This window comes from Melitaea cinxia, chromosome 4, assembly GCF_905220565.1.
Source record: "Melitaea cinxia chromosome 4, ilMelCinx1.1, whole genome shotgun sequence".
NCBI classification, from domain to species: Eukaryota; Metazoa; Arthropoda; class Insecta; order Lepidoptera; family Nymphalidae; genus Melitaea; species Melitaea cinxia.
Genome location: NC_059397.1, coordinates 5,417,523 through 5,434,615, shown reverse-complemented (window position 1 = coordinate 5,434,615; position 17,093 = coordinate 5,417,523). Strand labels below are relative to the sequence as shown.

The following is a 17,093-nucleotide window of genomic DNA, read 5'->3' as shown; positions in this document are numbered from 1 at the left end:
TTGCTATAACATTATTTTCGGGCGATTTATTTCTGGTACGCATTAAGTTCACGTCTGTTGTTAACGAAGGCTCTTAAATTTAAACACACTTAGCGCAAAACACATTGTTTTTGCTTAAGATAGTTTAATGAAGAAAAATTCTATTATTTTAAACATTGTAGAGTTGCGGTTATGAAGTTGTCTATACCAGACACAAAGATTTATAACTATTAATTTCACATTGAAGAATTCTTTTGAGAGGAAAGTTACCTATTTCTTGTTTGCAGCAGCAAGTGGTGGTGATTGGACATAGTATTTATTCTATCAGAAACAGTTTAATAACGCGATTGTTGTGTGTAATTTAAAATAGGACTGTTTTAGGCTAGACTTTTATCTATACACGTGACTTCACTTATGTTTATGCATTTTGATTTTCATGGCTTCTTCTTTTGGTATTGAATTTTGGTATTCATCAATTTACATAGCACGTTACAGTGTGATGCGTGGCTAAGATATATATTATTTATTTAAAAAAAGATAATTTCTAGTAACAGTTATCAACTTATATTTATTATATAATTTTTTATGTTGTTTGGTAAAATAATTATTAAATAATTGTGTTTGCAGGCAAACGAAAAAAACCGACTTCAATTACATCGACCACTAATACAACGTAGGTAGATGAAAAAATAGTCAAGTAAATACGCATTATCAAAGATTACTCCCACATTACCTTGTAATCAGATCTCGATGAAATTTAAATATGACCACATGATAAACATCGGTTTTCGATTAAATTAAATTTCATTAAAATCTGTACACCCAGTAAAAAGCTATGCAGATTTTCGAGAGTTTTCCTCGATTTCTCTGGGATCCCTTCATCAAATCCTGGTTTCCTTATCATGGGGTACCATGATAAGGAAACCAGGGATATCTTCTTTCCAACAAAAAATTATCAAAATCGGTTCATAACCGACGAAGTTATCCCCGAACATAAATAAAAAATATATATATATATACGGTCGAATTGAGTAACCTCCTCCTTTTTTTGAAGTCAGTTAAAAATACTTTAAATAGCCTAAATGTGAAATAGATTTATGAAATAAAACAAAAAATATGGTGAAAAGTTATATATTTTGGATAATGTACTGTTTACATTAATATAGCAACATATATACAAAGGCTTTAATCAAAAAAAGCAAAAAGCTGTATATTAAACCTTTCCACCTTATCTAAGTATTTTTTCTTTTATACTTTAACTAGCTGTGCCCGCGGCTTCGCCCGCGTTGAAATCAGTGTGTCACAAAGTTTTCCCGGCAAACTTCCAGTGAAACTCTCATCAAAATCGGCTGAGCGGTTCAGTATATTTTGAGGAAATCGATCACATACACTTTTTGAGACTTTGTTTTATAATACACCAACTGTTGCCCGCGACTACAACTACGATCAAGATGTTTAACGCAAATTATTTTTTTATTTCAGTCACTTGAAATGCTTATCACGCTGAGTAACTTTTGAAAAGGCACAGGTAGTATAATTTAATAGTTATTTTTATAAAACCTCTCTATACACCACATTTTAAGTTTTATTTTCAGGCTGCAGTATAAATAACCTATCAGGCGAACTTATAGCTACTGTATATGTCTCATACATCCATCAACCCCAATTAAACCCCCTTAGCGGTGGAATATCGCAAAATCCGTTCTTAGCGGACGTCTACTAACTATAATCTACCTCCCTGCTAAATTTCTTCTTTGTCCATCCTAGATGGATGGATCATCCAGCGGTTTTTGAGTTCTCGTGATGAGTGAGTCAGTGACCTTTCTATTATATATATATATATATATATATATATATATATATATATATATATATATATATATATATATATATATATATAATAGAAAGGTCACTCATCACGAAATCTCCGAGACTATAACACCTACAAACTTGAAATTTGGCAGGTAGGCTCCTCATAGGACGTAGACATCCTCTAAGAACGGATTTTGCAAAACTCGACCCTTAAATATTTTTATGTTAAATATTTTAATTTCGATTTGTTTTCTAAAAATACATTATTTTAATAAATAAAAAAAAATACATAATTTCAAGTCTCTTACTTTAAAAACATAGGACTTTCACACAAACTTCCAACCCCCGTTATACCCCCTTAGGGGTCGAGTTTGGTAAAATTCCTTCTTAGGGGATGTCTACATCCTATAAGAAAGCTACCTGCCAATCATTACAGCCTATACAGTCCACTGCTGGACACAGGCCTCCACAAGTTCTGTTCTTATTCTGTTCTATTCTATTCTGTTCTATTCTGTTCTATTATGTTCTATTCTGTTCTATTCTGTTCTGTTCTATTCTGTTCTATTCTGTTCTGTTCTATTCTGTTCTGTTCTATTCTGTTCTATCCTTATTCTGTTCTATTCTATTCTGTTCTTATTCTGTTCTGTTCTTATTCTGTTCTATTCTGTTCTATTCTGTTCTATTCTGTTCTATTCTGTTCTATTCTGTTCTATTCTGTTCTGTTCTGTTCTATTCTGTTCTCTTCTGTTCTGTTCTTATTCTATTCTATCCTGTTCTGTTCTATTCTGTTCTGTCCTTATTCTGTTCTATTTTATTCTATTCTGTTCTGTTCTTATTCTGTTCTATTCTATTCTGTTCTATTCTGTTCTATTATGTTCTGTTCTATTCTGTTCTGTTCTATTCTGTTCTTATTCTGTTCTGTTCTTATTCTGTTCTATTCTGTTCTGTTCTTATTCTGTTCTATTCTGTTCTGTTCTATTATGTTCTATTCTGTTCTGTTCTGTTCTGTTCTATTCTGTTCTCTTCTGTTCTGTTCTGTTCTTATTCTATTCTATCCTGTTCTGTTCTGTTCTATTCTGTTCTGTCCTTATTCTGTTCTATTTTAGTCTATTCTATTCTGTTCTGTTCTTATTCTGTTCTATTCTATTCTGTTCTATTCTGTTCTGTTCTATTCTGTTCTTATTCTGTTCTGTTCTTATTCTGTTCTATTCTGTTCTATTCTGTTATGTACTATTCTGTTCTGTCAGCTGTCTTGTTCTGTTCTGTTCTGATCTGTTCTTATTCTGTTCTATTCTGTTTTATTCTGTTCTATTCTGTTCTATTCTGTTCTGTTCTATTCTGTTTTGTTCTATTCTGTTCTATTCTGTTCTGTTCTATTCTGTTCTGTTCTATTCTGTTCTGTTCTGTTCTGCTCTATTCTGTTCTATTCTATTCTGTTCTGTTCTGTTCTGTTCTTCTATTTTGTTCTCTACTCTGTTTAGTTTTGTTCAAATTTCAAGTCTCTTACTTTAAAAACATAGGACTTTCATACAAACTACCAACCCCTTTTTTACCCCCTTAGGGATTGAGTTTTGTAAAATCCATTCTTAGGGATGCTTAAGCCTTATAAGGAGCCTACCTGCCAAATTTCAAGCTTGTAGGTGTTATAGTTTCGGAGATTTCGTGATGACTAAGTCAACCTACCATCCCCCGTTGTAACCCCAAAATGGATTTATTTTCTAAAGATACATTATTTGGACACCTTCTCACCATCTATAGAGGATACATTTTAAATTTCAAGTCTCTTACTTCAAAAACATAGGATTTTCATACAAACTTCCAACCCCCGTTTTATCCCCTTAGGGGTCAAATTTCGTAAAATCCGTTCTTAGCGAATGTCTACGATCTATAAGAAGCTTACCTTCTAAATTTCAAGTTTGTAAGTGTTATAGTTTCGGAGATTTCGTGATGAGTGAATCAACCTACCGTCCCCCGTTTGAACCCCAAAAGGGAGTTGATTTCTAAAGATAAATTATTTGGACACCTTCTCATCTTATATAGAGCATACATTTTAATGTTCAAATCTCTTACTTCAAAAACATAGGACTTTCATACAAACTTGCAACCCCCGTTTTACCCCCTCAGGGGTCGACTTTCGTAAAATCCGTTCTTAACGGATGTCTACGTCCTATAAGGAGCCTACCTGCCAAATTTCAAGTTTGTAGGTGTTATAGTTTCGGAGATTTCGTGATGAGTGACCTTTCGCTTTTATATATATTATAGATTTATTTGTGTGATAATTTAATTTATTTAAAAACTTACTTTATTTAGTAAATTTTGCGAATAATATTATGCCTTTAGAGTGTAATTAGGTCTATTTGAACTAGTATTATTCTGTATTGGCGGTAATGTTGAAGGAAGTGGTGATGAAATGTCAGTTCTTACAAATTCTTCAGATTTAAATTGCTCACTATCTTTTATTTTTTTCCTAAAACAAAAAAAAGAAAGAAATAAAAAACTGAAATAGAACTGGACCGGACAAATTAAGAGGACAAACAGAGAAAATAGGCCAAATATATTGGTGGAATGATACCCTAAAAATGGCAAAATACAAATAGGGCGTCAATAGATGCGTTGGCGCAACGGTTAGAGCCATGGATTGAATCTGTTGCGCTGGCGGTTACGGGTTCGATCCCCGTACATGACAAACATTTGTATTGGCCATACAGTTGTTTGCCGTGGTCTGGGTGTTTGTGCAGTCCTTGTGGATCTCTCCACCGTGCCTCGGAGAGCACGTTAAGCCGTCGGTCCCGGTTGTTATCATGTAGACCTGATAGCGATCGTTACTCATAGTAGGGAATATATCCGCCAACCCGCATTGGAGCAGCGTCGTGGATTAAGCTCTGATCCTTCTCCTACATGGGGAAAAAGGCCTGCCCAGTAGTGGGATATTACAGGCTGAAGCGTCAATAGAGGTGGGATCATGACATCCAACAAAAGTATGGAGAAGATTAGCTCGCGACAGGAAAGCCTGGAAAGATCTAAGGAATACCTATGTCGAAGGATAACCTGACAAAGAAAATGGTTACTAAAAGGTATAAAATTGTTATTTCATTTAACTATTGCAATTATTAAGTTTGACCTAATAATGGTCTTCCCATCACTCCATCATCCTCATCCAAAAGCATTTAATTACAATTATATTAATCTTTCGTGCACAATATTTACTACTTTTGTAAAGATAACTTGTCGACTTGTCGAAAATAAAATGAATATAGCCACCCCTCTCTTCCCGTGGGTGTCGTAAGAGGCGACTAAGGCATAACATAGTTCCACTACCACCTTGGAACTTAAAAAGCAGACCGATGGTGGGATAACTATCCAACTGCTGGCTTTGAAATACACAGGCCGAAGAAATAGTGGAGGCTTATGTCCAGCAGCCGACTGCGATAGGCAGTGAAGTGAAGTGAGATGTTGTTGAATATTTATAATACACGAGTATATTAACTTAAGTACTTCATAAAAATAATGATCATTTTTTTTAATTACAATTTAAGTGTACTTTAAAACAATTCCTTACCATAATTCTTGAGAAATCACCGAACGGACCAATGGGGTTTGTATGCTAGAAAAGGAGCTGGCAAAGGCTAAAGCGTATGCTCCTCTTCTCGGAAATATAAGCCAATCAAAAGGCGTACACTGAGGTAGGAAGACGTCCACGTTGGTCATAATTCGGTCGTGAGTGTGACAGCTTGGTCCCCAGAGGATGGTTTTCACAGGCACATCATCTTTAATTTCTGCACGTCGCTGGTTATAACATAATACGAGTATAATACCATTTGAGTTACAAACAAAACTTATTTTTCATATACCATTCATATAGCCACACCGCTAAACTTGTTAATCGGTTAATGATTGAAAATAGTTCTTTACATCATTAGATAGGAAGTTGGAAAATGTATTATTATCTACAACTCTTTATGAAACTCTTTATAAATTAACTGTATTTTACAATCCTTTTCATACAATAACACCTTAGTTTTAGCTACGAGGTACCGTATAATTTTTATTGTACGTTTAGAGCGTGAACAATTTAACTTAAACTTATAGAATTGCATTAATAAAATGCGTGCATTTACAAGAAGTCTTACAACTATATTTTACAGATGTATAGATGACAAATAAAATAAAGTTGTAAGGATATTGAAAAACAAAATTGGGGTGTCTGTTTGTAGTATTAAAATAGCCGCTTTTTTCTAAATGCATATGGATGTATACACGGTACATGTACCAAAATAACATTTTTTACAATTATTGTCTGTCTGTTTATTTGTCTGTTTGTTCCGGCTAATCTCTGAAACGACTGGACCGATTTTGACGGGACTTTCACTGGCAGATAGCTGATGTAGTAAGGAGTAACTTACTACTTTTATTTTAGAAATTTATTTATTTTATAATGTTGCAAACTGAAAAATAACTTTTTTGTTAAATTCCACGTGGACGAAGTCGCTGGCACAGTTACTATATAAATATGGTTAAAGCTCTGTCACGTTGCTTTTTGTCGCTTGCATCAAATTGTATCTGTTTCATTAGAAAATCTGTGGGTATAATGAATAAGAAAATAATTACTTCAAATAGCTTCACCGTATGCCAAGGTTCGTTGTATTTTAAAGAGCCAAATATTCCATCATTAAGGTAAATCATATTTACAGTCTCATCTCCTTTTGTGACCTGAAAAAATAATTATGATTATTGAAATCATTAATTTAAATTATAAGATTGTATATTATTATCAAGGTTCTGTTGTCAAACACTATACTTTTATAACAATAAACAAAAGAGTAAATATGCGTTTTTGTGTGTGTGTGTGTGTGTATGTGTGTAACGTTTTTTTATCGATTTATTGTATTATTATGTATTGTTTAAAAATATAAGAATTCTGCACTCCTTCTCTATATAAGCTATAAGTGTGCGAAATTACATACTCCTCCGTCCGCGCAATTTTCGTAATAAGGGGCACAAAGTATATGCTTCAAGTATTAATATATAGATTGCATATAAGAATTATGCATGTAACTAAAATACGTGATTAAAGTATTGGTTTTGATATATGTAGTAAACTTACTGCTAAATACACATATAATAAACTCATCAATTAAATGTTAGAAAAAATATACCTGTTAAGAAATTAATTATTAAATAAGTATAATATTTATCACTACAAAAGTGAGTTGATTTGGAATTGAACAAAAAAATTTCTGACCGTCAATTACGTTGACGCTGTTTCAAAATTAAAGCAGTAAGATGACAGCATTGCTATATTGTGTCTCAATCTAATTTACAAAAACAAAAGCGATAGTAAATTTTTTAGTTGTTGATGCCGGTAAAGCAAGCAATTATCTACAAACGATACACACTTTATGTGCAACAAACATCTTAGCGTATTAATTATTATATATGACGATGATGTAACGGATCGCCGTCTGTACATGGAAGATATATGAGAAAAAATATCATTGGGACCTCTATCAACGCAAATAGCACCCAAAAAACGATTGTTAAAATGTTTGTCTGTTTGCCTATTCGTTTGTGCACGCTAATCCCAGAAACGACTTATCCGATTTAGATGTGGTTTTCACTAATATATTGTGGTAAGCTTCACTTAACATTAAGTGTGTGTTTCATGTCAATCGGTTCGTAAAAAAATTGTGTGTACTTATAAACGCTCGTATACTTCATTGGTAACTGGTTGTTAGGGGTTTAATAATAAAATGTATGGCAAAACAACGTTTGCGGGATCAGCTAGTTATAGTATAAATATTCACGTGCAGCGACTAAGTACCAATGTTTACGGGTTCATCATATTATTATGGTATTTGTACAAATATTTATTTCCAGTCTAGGTGTTACTGCAGATTATTATTAATTTATTAGATTTTAGAAAAATATTAGAAAATAAAATTCAATCCCACCTTTCGCACATTATTGATACTACAGTACATACTGCTGGATGAATCACAAAGATATCTTCCTGGTTCTGCAATGACTTGTATAGTGGGATCCGGAAATAGTTCTTCTAAAGTGCTATTTATCAGTTTTGAGACCTATGAACGTATATGAAAACGTTTTTAAGTTAAAGTTAAATGTGGTGTTAATTTTTTTTTTATATCAATGAAATTTAATAAATTGATAGCGTTAATTTATAGAACTTAAGTTCAATAATTCTACATCTTATATGTCTTCGAAAATAACGAAAAATAAACGTGAAACAAATTTGTTCTTGTATAAAAAAATCAATTTAATCACAGTCTATTTGATAAGAAATACAATATTAAAAAAGATAGCAATTTACAATTAAAAACTTAATAACCAATTTAAAAATTCCCAACTAAATATCCAATCAGCTACTTGCCTGATCAATGCTATCGGTTTTGTCACTCAAAAATCCTCCTCCTATATTTACGATGTTCATTTTCCTGCCGGCTTTGGCCTCATGGTCAAATAACGTTCTAGTTCGTCGTAGTCCAACCATGTGACTTTCTATCGAAAAACACCCACTTCCAACGTGGAACGCTACTCCCACCACCTGTTATAATTATTTGTGTTTATTTGGATCAATCGTCTTCATTTTCTTTATGGTAACCATAAGTTTTGCCTTGATAAGATGTAGCGTTACTTATTACATCGGATAAATTTTCTTTTACGACATTGTTGGTCGTACAAGGTAGATAGATCATCTATTAGCATTTACTTTTAAAGATATGAATTATATTTATATAATACAACTATAGATATATTTCAATAAGCTGTGTGGCTACGGCATTAAAGAATATAGCCACTCCCTCTCTTTCTATGGGTGTCGTACGAGGCGACTAAGGGATAACACAGTTCAACTACCACCTGCCGAAGACGGGCAGCAGCGTCTTCGGTGCGACAAAGCCAGCCCTGCGGTCACCAACCCGCCTGACCAGCGTGGTGACTATGAGAAACACACATGAGTTCACGCCATTTTTGGCGCAAACTAGTGGAAGCCTATGTCCAGCAGCGGACTGCAATAGGCTGAAATGATGATTTCAATAAGCTGTTAGCGTCAGGTGATATATGTCAATCTTTAAGACACAAATACTGCTTCAATTAGTTACTCTCAGCGTTACTGATATGTAAGTTATTGAAAGATTAGTTACGAAGAGAGTTAAAATACTTTGCTGCCAGTTTGGATGAAGTTTTTTTAATAATACAACGAACGGTTTTGAACGACGCGTAACAAAGGCAATATATAAAATAAAACATAAAGGTATATTAAAAATTGACAAGCGCATACATAATAACAAGATTGAGAGTAATTGAGTCTCAAAAACTGACAGGCGTTCCAAGAGTTACAGTAGAAAATACATACGCATTTACCTTTAAATTCAATGCCGCTGCTTCTTCTAAAAGATCAATTGCCTCCGTTTCAAAATCGCAACCAAACTTGTCACCTAACTTATATATACTTTCTCCATCGACTCTTATTCGAATTAGTAACCTAAAAGAAAGTTATGATGATACTTAACTTACTTAACTCTCAGTCACTGTGAAATATTTAAATATAACATTGCACAAAAAACAGATTGAGTACAAAAGGGCAAACGGACGTAAGATAATTGAGTCGTTTGTTTTTGTAACTACAACTAAATGACGCATAAAACGATATTATATCTTTTCACCTCTTTAGGTGGCTCTAACATCCTCATCTTCATATTATACACGGGTTATACACGGATTAGGCCAACTAAAGTTATCCTAGTTAAAAATAATACACATTCGTATGATTCATGTTTCCTTTAGTGCAAAATACAAGCAATAGTAACATAAAAATTCAAATACTGCCATTAATAAAGATGTCATAAGTATGAATAATTTTAGTTACATTATTGAGCTCTTCTGATGGCATGATAGACACAACACTGATACAACTGCAAGTTTAGACAAAGTAGTTGCTGGTATAGTAGTAGATAAATGTGTGCGTGTGCAATAATTTCTTTTTTTAAGCTATTGCATAGCTTCTATCGCGGGCCTTGAGCGCGGGGACCGAATCCAGAAATTCCGTAACGAAAAAACCTCACGCTCCCCACTCCGACGGGCACGGAGGTGTGGCTTGAAGGCCGTGCATCGTCTAACGTCGTTTCAGTTCGGCAGTCTTCGACACGGCGTTGTGTGCGTGCGATTAGACGTATTGTACGACTCTACGAAACTCGCACGAATCGAGACGAGCTGCTCCGAAATCGGACGAATACATAAGCAATATAAAAAAAATTGTTTTCTTATCGGTCACCACGCTCAAAAAGTGTAACTTGAATTAATATCAAAGAAAAAGAAATACTGCATAAATAAAATAAATAAATACTTAATTATAATTGCATAAGTTGATACAAAATGCTATACAATAGCTTTACCGCGGCAGTCCCCGAGTGCCACAAGTCTTTTTTTTTTTATTACCTAGCGTCTGGCCAGTACTGTTTTATTTTCTTCAGCTCACAGGAACTATCAAATGTTGTGTGACGAACGCCCGAACTCCGAGCATAGGTCATCCAATATGGAGATTTTGACGTTACTGCGAATATTATGCTCCTGTAAATTAGATTACATTTATTTCATACATATATGTATCGATTCACGATTCTGTCTGTAACATAGCACTGCTGGACATAGGCCCCTTTCTCTATGTAGGAGAAGGTTGGGAGCTTAGTCCATCACGCTGCTCCACTGCGGGTTAGCGGATATGTTTCCTAGAATGAGTAACAAGGACAGAAATCCAAACCGGAAAGAAATATTTGTACAAATACAAACATCCATCCCGAGCGGGAATCGAACCCGCCAACCGTCGGTGTTTTACGTGACTACACGCTCCACTACACCAGAGCGGTATATGTCCATATATTACTTTATTATACATGCATATGTACATTATTGGTTTTTGCAGTCGTAGAATCATTTCCTTTCATGACAATACATAATATTAGGTCAGATATTCGTATAGGTATTTCGGCATTTGATTCCTATTCCAAGGCCTATTTGAATAAAGTATTTTTTGATTTTGAAATAATGTAATATATTTATTATATAGGCATAAAAATCTCTTACTAAATGTGAATGAAATGCTTTATATTATTAGTATGTTATTTGAATAATAGTTTTATTATTATTATTTTGGACAACAAAATCATTCGTAAGTTTCTAAGATACTTAAGTTTTACAGGTTAACACCAAATTTTTTTTTATTGTTTAAAATGACAGCCTTTTTTTTAATCGGTAGAAAGAAGACTATGTAGGTCGTCTCAGAGAAATGTGATGACGGCCAGATTGTGAAGTAAGTAAGCCATCTTCAACTTGTAAAAACATGACAATTCAAAATACTATAATACTAATAGATGGTTTTACTTTGTACTTTGTAGTTTATTGAAGTCGGTTTTCCCCACATAATTACTCTAGCCGACAGAAAGGCAGTATCATATTTTATTAGTCGATGTAAATAAAATTATACATACATTCAGTATTAAGATTAAAAATATTGTATTAAAGTAAAAAACGCATTTATAAACATTTTATGATAGTATGAGGTTAATGAGATACTTGATACTTTTAGATACCCAAGTAATAAATAGTTGCAAATTGAGTAGCAAAATAATTGCGTTTGCTCGCAAACGAAGAAAACCGACTTCAATTACATCGACAAGTAATACAACGTAAGTTGACGAAAAAATTAACAAACGCACTAGTCGTCTTTACGATTTTCGAGAGATTCCCCTGATTTATCTGGGATACCATCATCAGATCCTGGTTTCCTTATCATAGTACCACACTTAGGTTATCTCCTTTCCAAAAAAAAAAGAATTATCAAAATCGTTTTATAAACAACGAAAATATCCTCGAACATACATAAAATATATATACACCGTCGAATTGAATAACCTCCTCCTTTTTCGAAGTCGCTACAAAAGAAGTCGTAATCAATCGTCTGGCCAGTACTGTTTTATTTTCTCTCTGGCTAGTAATTTTTTACGTAGATATGTACCTATGTACATTGTGATTAATAATTAATCGCTATAAAATTGTGGATTACATTTTAAAGTTCATATGTTGCAGTAGGTGTTTTATACTGGGTATTTAAAATTGTTTTGTTTAAATATGAGATAATAATAATACTAATCATGTGGTGCGAACTTGGGGAGGCCATCATATACCCACCATATCCAACAGTGGACTGCGATCGGCTGAAGTGATGATGATGACGATGTATCAATCAAATAAAATAAAAATCATTCTTTTTTCTAATAGCTACTATAAATGTAAAACTATGTATAATGTGCAAATTAAAATATATACTTAAGGGACTTAGAAATTTTCTCTTAACAATTTGATTAAGTTTGGACTCACGATCCCATCGATTAATCTCTACTACTACTCCAAAATATGAATTATTAACTTTCTCATAAAAATAAATAAATAAATTACTTACAATGGTGATACGTTGAGCTTGAGTATTTTGTTTATTTCTCCAGGAGACGCACAGTCGAATCCTAAGCCTAAGGTAGCAGCCAATTTTACCATTCTCTCATTGTCATTTGACTTCATAGCTAAAAGTTAAATATTTTAATGTAGCGTTGTATCATTTTCACTCACTTCAGCCTATCGCAGTCCACTGCTGGACATAGGCCTCCCCAAGTTCGTGCCACACATCCCGGTCTTCCGCAATCCTCATCCAGCCTACACCGGCAATCTTACGTAGATCGTCGGTCCAACGGGCCGGAGGACGTCCCACACTGCGTTTGCCAAGACGCGGTCTCCACTCTAGGACCCGTCTACTCCAACGGCCATCGGTCCTGCGACACAGATGACCAGCCCACTGCCACTTCAACTTGCTAATTCTGTGGGCTATGTCGGTTACTTTCGTTCTCTCGCGGATAGTCTCATTTCTAATCCTGTCTTTGAGAGAGACCCCAAGCATAGCCCGTTCCATTGCACGTTGAGCGACTTTAAACTTGTGGACCAGTCCCTTGGTCAGTGTCCACGTCTCGGCTCCGTATGTTAACACAGGCAGGACGCATTGCTCGAAAACTTTAGTCTTCAAGCATTGCGGAATCTTCGAAGTGAAGACTCGACGGAGTCTGCCAAACGCCGCCCAGCCCAACCGAATCCTCCTATCGGCCTCCTTCTCGAAGTTGCTGCGGCCTAGTTGGATAGTATGGCCTAGGTAAATATAATCCTGAACAACTTCGAGAAGGGTACCATCGACCGATACCGGTATCGGTATGACTTCGTTGTTAAACATAACTTTCGTCTTATCCAAGTTCATACAGAGACCGACACGTCGGGAGGACTCGTTTAGGCCAGCCAGCATTTGGCCTAACTCATCCAGCGTCTCCGCAAAGATGACAATATCGTCGGCGAAACGAAGGTGAGAGATGAATTCACCGTTGACGTTGATGCCTCGTTCCCCCCAATCCAAGGTCTTAAAAACATCCTCTAGCGCAGTGGTAAACAGTTTCGGTGATATTACATCCCCCTGTCTTACCCCACGCCGGAGGGAAATAGGTCTTGTTCTTTGGTCATTGACATGAACGGTCATCGTCGCCGCGTCGTACATAGATTTCAGTACCTCGATATATCGCCAGTCGATATGACATCTCTGCAGAGAGTCCACAAATGCCATACACAGCGGTTGATTATATTCTTCCGTCTTTTGGATAATCTGCCGAACAGTGTGGATGTGGTCCACGGTGCTGTAGCCATTTCGAAACCCAGGCTGCTCTGGTGGTTGGAATTCGTCGAGTCTTCTGGCGAGACGATTCGTAATAACCCTCGAAAACAGCTTATAGACGTGGCTCAGAAGTGAGATCGGTCTGTAATTCTTTAACAGAGACTTATCCCCTCTCTTAAAGAACAGCACCACCACACTCCTGGACCACGCCTCCGGCGTGGTACCTCGGTGGATGACGGCGTTAAATAGTCTTGCCAAGGCTTTCAGGACAGGTCGCCCTGCGGCTTTAAGGAGTTCAGTAGTAACTCCGTCATCCCCCGGGGCCCTCCCGTTTTTAAGCTGTCCGAGCGCTGTACTAATCTCGCCCTCTTCGAAGTCCGGGATACTCTCCGAATAATGGCGCAACAATGGTGCCCGTGGATCTTCGGTGTCCCAAGTCGCAGGCTTGCGTGCGCTCGACGAGTACAGCTGTCCATAAAAATTCTCAACCTCTTCTCGGATCTGAGGGCGAGAGCAGACGGTTCTGCCATCTGCTGTTTTAAGCTTCGCAAGAAGGCTTCTCCCCAATGGTCTTTGGAAAACTTTGGACCCCCTATTCTGCTCAATCAGAGTAGTAACCTCTCTCGTATTTGAGCAGCGGAGGTCTCGGCCAATAAGTTTCCGTATCCTCTTGGAAAGAGCCCTCTGTTCTGGCGAAGCAACCGGCAACTTGTGCCTCTGCCGCATCAGATCCAAGGCTTCGGGAGAAAGTTTGGACTGCTTCGTTGGCTTTTTTGGTGGAAAGTGCCTGCGACCCAGTGTACACACCGACTTCACCACGTTGTCGGTTATCTCGTCCACGTCGCTCGTAGTTTCCAGTGAATCGAATCGGTTTTGGAGTTCCAATTGGAACTGCTCGGAGCCACATAGTATTTGGGGCAGCGTAGGTCGGAGAGTAGATTTCATCAAGCGGGTCCGCTCCTTTCGGAGACATATATTCAGAGTGCCCCGTACTAGCCGGTGGTCGCTGCCGGTGTTAAACCTGTTAACCACTGAGACATCTCTGAATATATGCCTTTTATCCGCTATGATGAAATCTATCTCGTTCCTCGTCACAGTATCGGGGCTTTGCCATGTCCACCTCCTTTGGGGCTTCTTCTCAAAAAATGAGTTCATCAAGAAGAGCCCCTCCGATTCGAGAAAGTTGACAAGCATCTGCCCCCTGCGATTCCTGTGCCCCAATCCGTGTAGTCCGATGCTCGATCCGTCGCGGTCTTGTACTCCCACTTTAGCGTTAAAGTCTCCCATAACAACGCTGTAGAAGGTCGAAGTAGTGCCATGTATGGCCCTTGCAATGTCTTCATACAAGGCTTCGACATCATCGTCAGAGTGTGCCGAGGTCGGCGCATATACCTGTATCACTTTCAGGGAGTACCTGTCAGTGAGTTTAAGTACAAGGTATGCTACCCGGGTCGACACACTGCTGACTTCCACAACGTTGCTAGTGAGAGTCTTGTGGACCAGAAAACCGACGCCACCTTGGGAAAGCCCATCACCTTCACGGAAGTAGAACAAGTGCCCGGAGTCCAGGATCATCGTGTCCTCACCCTGTCTTTGGACTTCAGACAACCCCAGTATACTCCACTTAATGTGACTAAGTTCTACTTCAAGTTCGGTAAGGTGATGGTCCAACCGTAGCGTGCGTCCATTATACGTAGCCAGGTATATTTTATGGCAGCCTCTCGTACCCCGGTGATTTTTAGCACCCTCTACCCCACCGTTATCTCGGCCGCTGCCATAGCCGGGAATAGTGGGGCTGCCGGGAACTAAGGGCCTAAACTTTTGGTGCGAACTCATGGGTTTTTTTGCCCGTAGTCACCACGCTGGGCAGGCGGGTTGGTGACCGCAGGGCTGACTTTATCGCACCGAAGACGCTGCTGCCCGTCCTCGGTCTGTGCATTTAAAAAGCCAGCAGTTGAATGACTATCCCGCCATCGGTCGGCCTTTTAAGTTCCAAGGTGGTAGTGGAACTGTGTTATCCCTTAGTCGCCTCTTACGACACCCACGGGAAGAGATGGGGTGGCTAAATTCTTTAGTGCCGTAGCCACACAGCGCATCAGTCATCATTTTCACTAACCGAGGTTATTATAAAAAATTGATCCACGAATTAAAAATGTTGAAAATAGATATATTTGTACTTAAAAAGGATATTAAAGTCAACTCTGTGTGACAACTTACTGGATGAAACAATTTGTAGTTTTTCTAATCTGTTATTTGTTGAACCAATTACCAGCAAATTCTTACGTAGCAAATTTAAAAGTGTTCAACAGAATTGCGAACTATTCTTTGGTACAGGTTCATCTGTGTAAACCTACTGCTTTTAAGAGCCCTTTTTGTAACACCTTTTTCGAAATGCTACACTCAGTATTTTGTTATGCGTCGTTCGAATAAAGTTTGAGTTACGTCTCATATTAAAAACAAGAATTCCAACTGACTTACAAATGCGTCATAGGAATCTTATTTTCTGTTATTAGTTTTCCTTGTAACCGTTATCAACGATAAGGTTACTAATACTTGTTAATCGTAATAAGCTGTTTTATAAATTACCATTTTTTGTATTGTTTAATATAGTGTAGTTTAAGGATGAGATAATTCTTATTTTATATTTATTTAATGTCGTAAGTTTTAATCAAAATAAAAAGTATTCAGCATTAGGGAATTTAAAAAGAGCAAATAAAAATAAACTTGAAATTTTCTTACCGTAAAATATTTGTACTCTAGGTAACATTTTTTTAAAATGCTGTACACGGCCGTACGCTTCATCTATATCGAAAATGTAAAATGGCTCCTTCTGTTGTCCGCTCTCAATCATAGCCTTAGCTACCTCTTCTGGGGTTTCATTTTCCAAAATTAATATTCCGTTTGTACTTTTAATTTTGTTGTCCATTTCCTAAAATTAACATATTATATTTATTACGTATCAGAAAAATGAAAATCAAATAAAACAGCAAGTTTAAAAAAATACATTTACAATAAATGGATAGCGTTGAAGTTTATTGACGATTAAAATGTTATTTAAAAATCGTGCAACACTAACGTATTACTTGGAGTACACCACACAATTAGTTGAACTTTTATTATGTGCATCATTTATAGCTCTCTCGTGCCTTTATACTTTGCCTTCAAAGGACCGGATTTTTGATCATTTAAATAAAACCTTGTCAAATACACACACACACACATACAGATAGAATAAGAGATATGAGCACGCCAGTACACACGTGTATATATTTTATTTGTTTTGTCAATAAAAATAAAGACAAAATCTATTGTGACGTAATTTATAATAATTATCAATAAGATAAGCATCATATAATACTAGCTGTGACTCATGCCCACTTCGTTGGTCGTTAATTATTATTTTTGATGCAAATATATAGTAAAGTTTTTATCTCGCTCGTTCTTTTTCGTCTTGATTTACATACACCAGTATTTTTCAATTACAATAAAATATAGCCTATATCACTTCTGAACAGTGTAGCTATCTAGTAGTGAAAGAATTTTTATGATCGGATTAGTAATTGCGAAGATTACCCCCTACAAA

At 36.5% G+C, this 17,093-nt stretch overlaps 1 protein-coding gene across 2 annotated transcripts; it reads right to left on the bottom strand.

Moving 5' to 3' along the window:
- Window positions 1-1,094: 1,094 nt before the first annotated feature.
- On the bottom strand, window positions 1,095-16,653 carry LOC123670514 (ornithine decarboxylase 2-like). 2 transcript variants are annotated; one of them, XM_045604004.1, is made up of 11 exons: window positions 16,521-16,653; window positions 16,250-16,439; window positions 12,269-12,386; window positions 10,249-10,380; window positions 9,175-9,295; window positions 8,183-8,356; window positions 7,743-7,874; window positions 6,400-6,501; window positions 5,351-5,577; window positions 4,055-4,258; window positions 1,095-1,238 (listed from the first exon to the last, which is right to left on the bottom strand). In XM_045604004.1, exons 2-10 carry the CDS (start codon window positions 16,434-16,436, stop codon window positions 4,120-4,122), a joined length of 1,332 nt encoding a protein of 443 aa, XP_045459960.1. In that variant the 5' UTR covers window positions 16,437-16,439; window positions 16,521-16,653; the 3' UTR covers window positions 1,095-1,238; window positions 4,055-4,119. The 2 variants fall into 2 exon arrangements, with proteins under 2 accessions (XP_045459960.1, XP_045459961.1); XM_045604005.1 differs by having other exon boundaries at window positions 16,587-16,634.
- Window positions 16,654-17,093: the final 440 nt, after the last annotated feature.

Bases quoted from the DNA above. Each gene is read 5' to 3' on its own strand.
- LOC123670514 (XM_045604004.1), bottom strand. From the start codon at position 16,436: ATGGACAACAAAATTAAAAGTACAAACGGAATATTAATTTTGGAAAAT. The intron at 12,387-16,249 runs GTAAGAAAATTT...TTTAACTTTTAG, and splicing joins TAGAGTACAAATATTTTACG to CTATGAAGTCAAATGACAAT. The intron at 6,502-7,742 runs GTGGGATTGAAT...TTATTTTTTCAG, and splicing joins GTATCAATAATGTGCGAAAG to GTCACAAAAGGAGATGAGAC.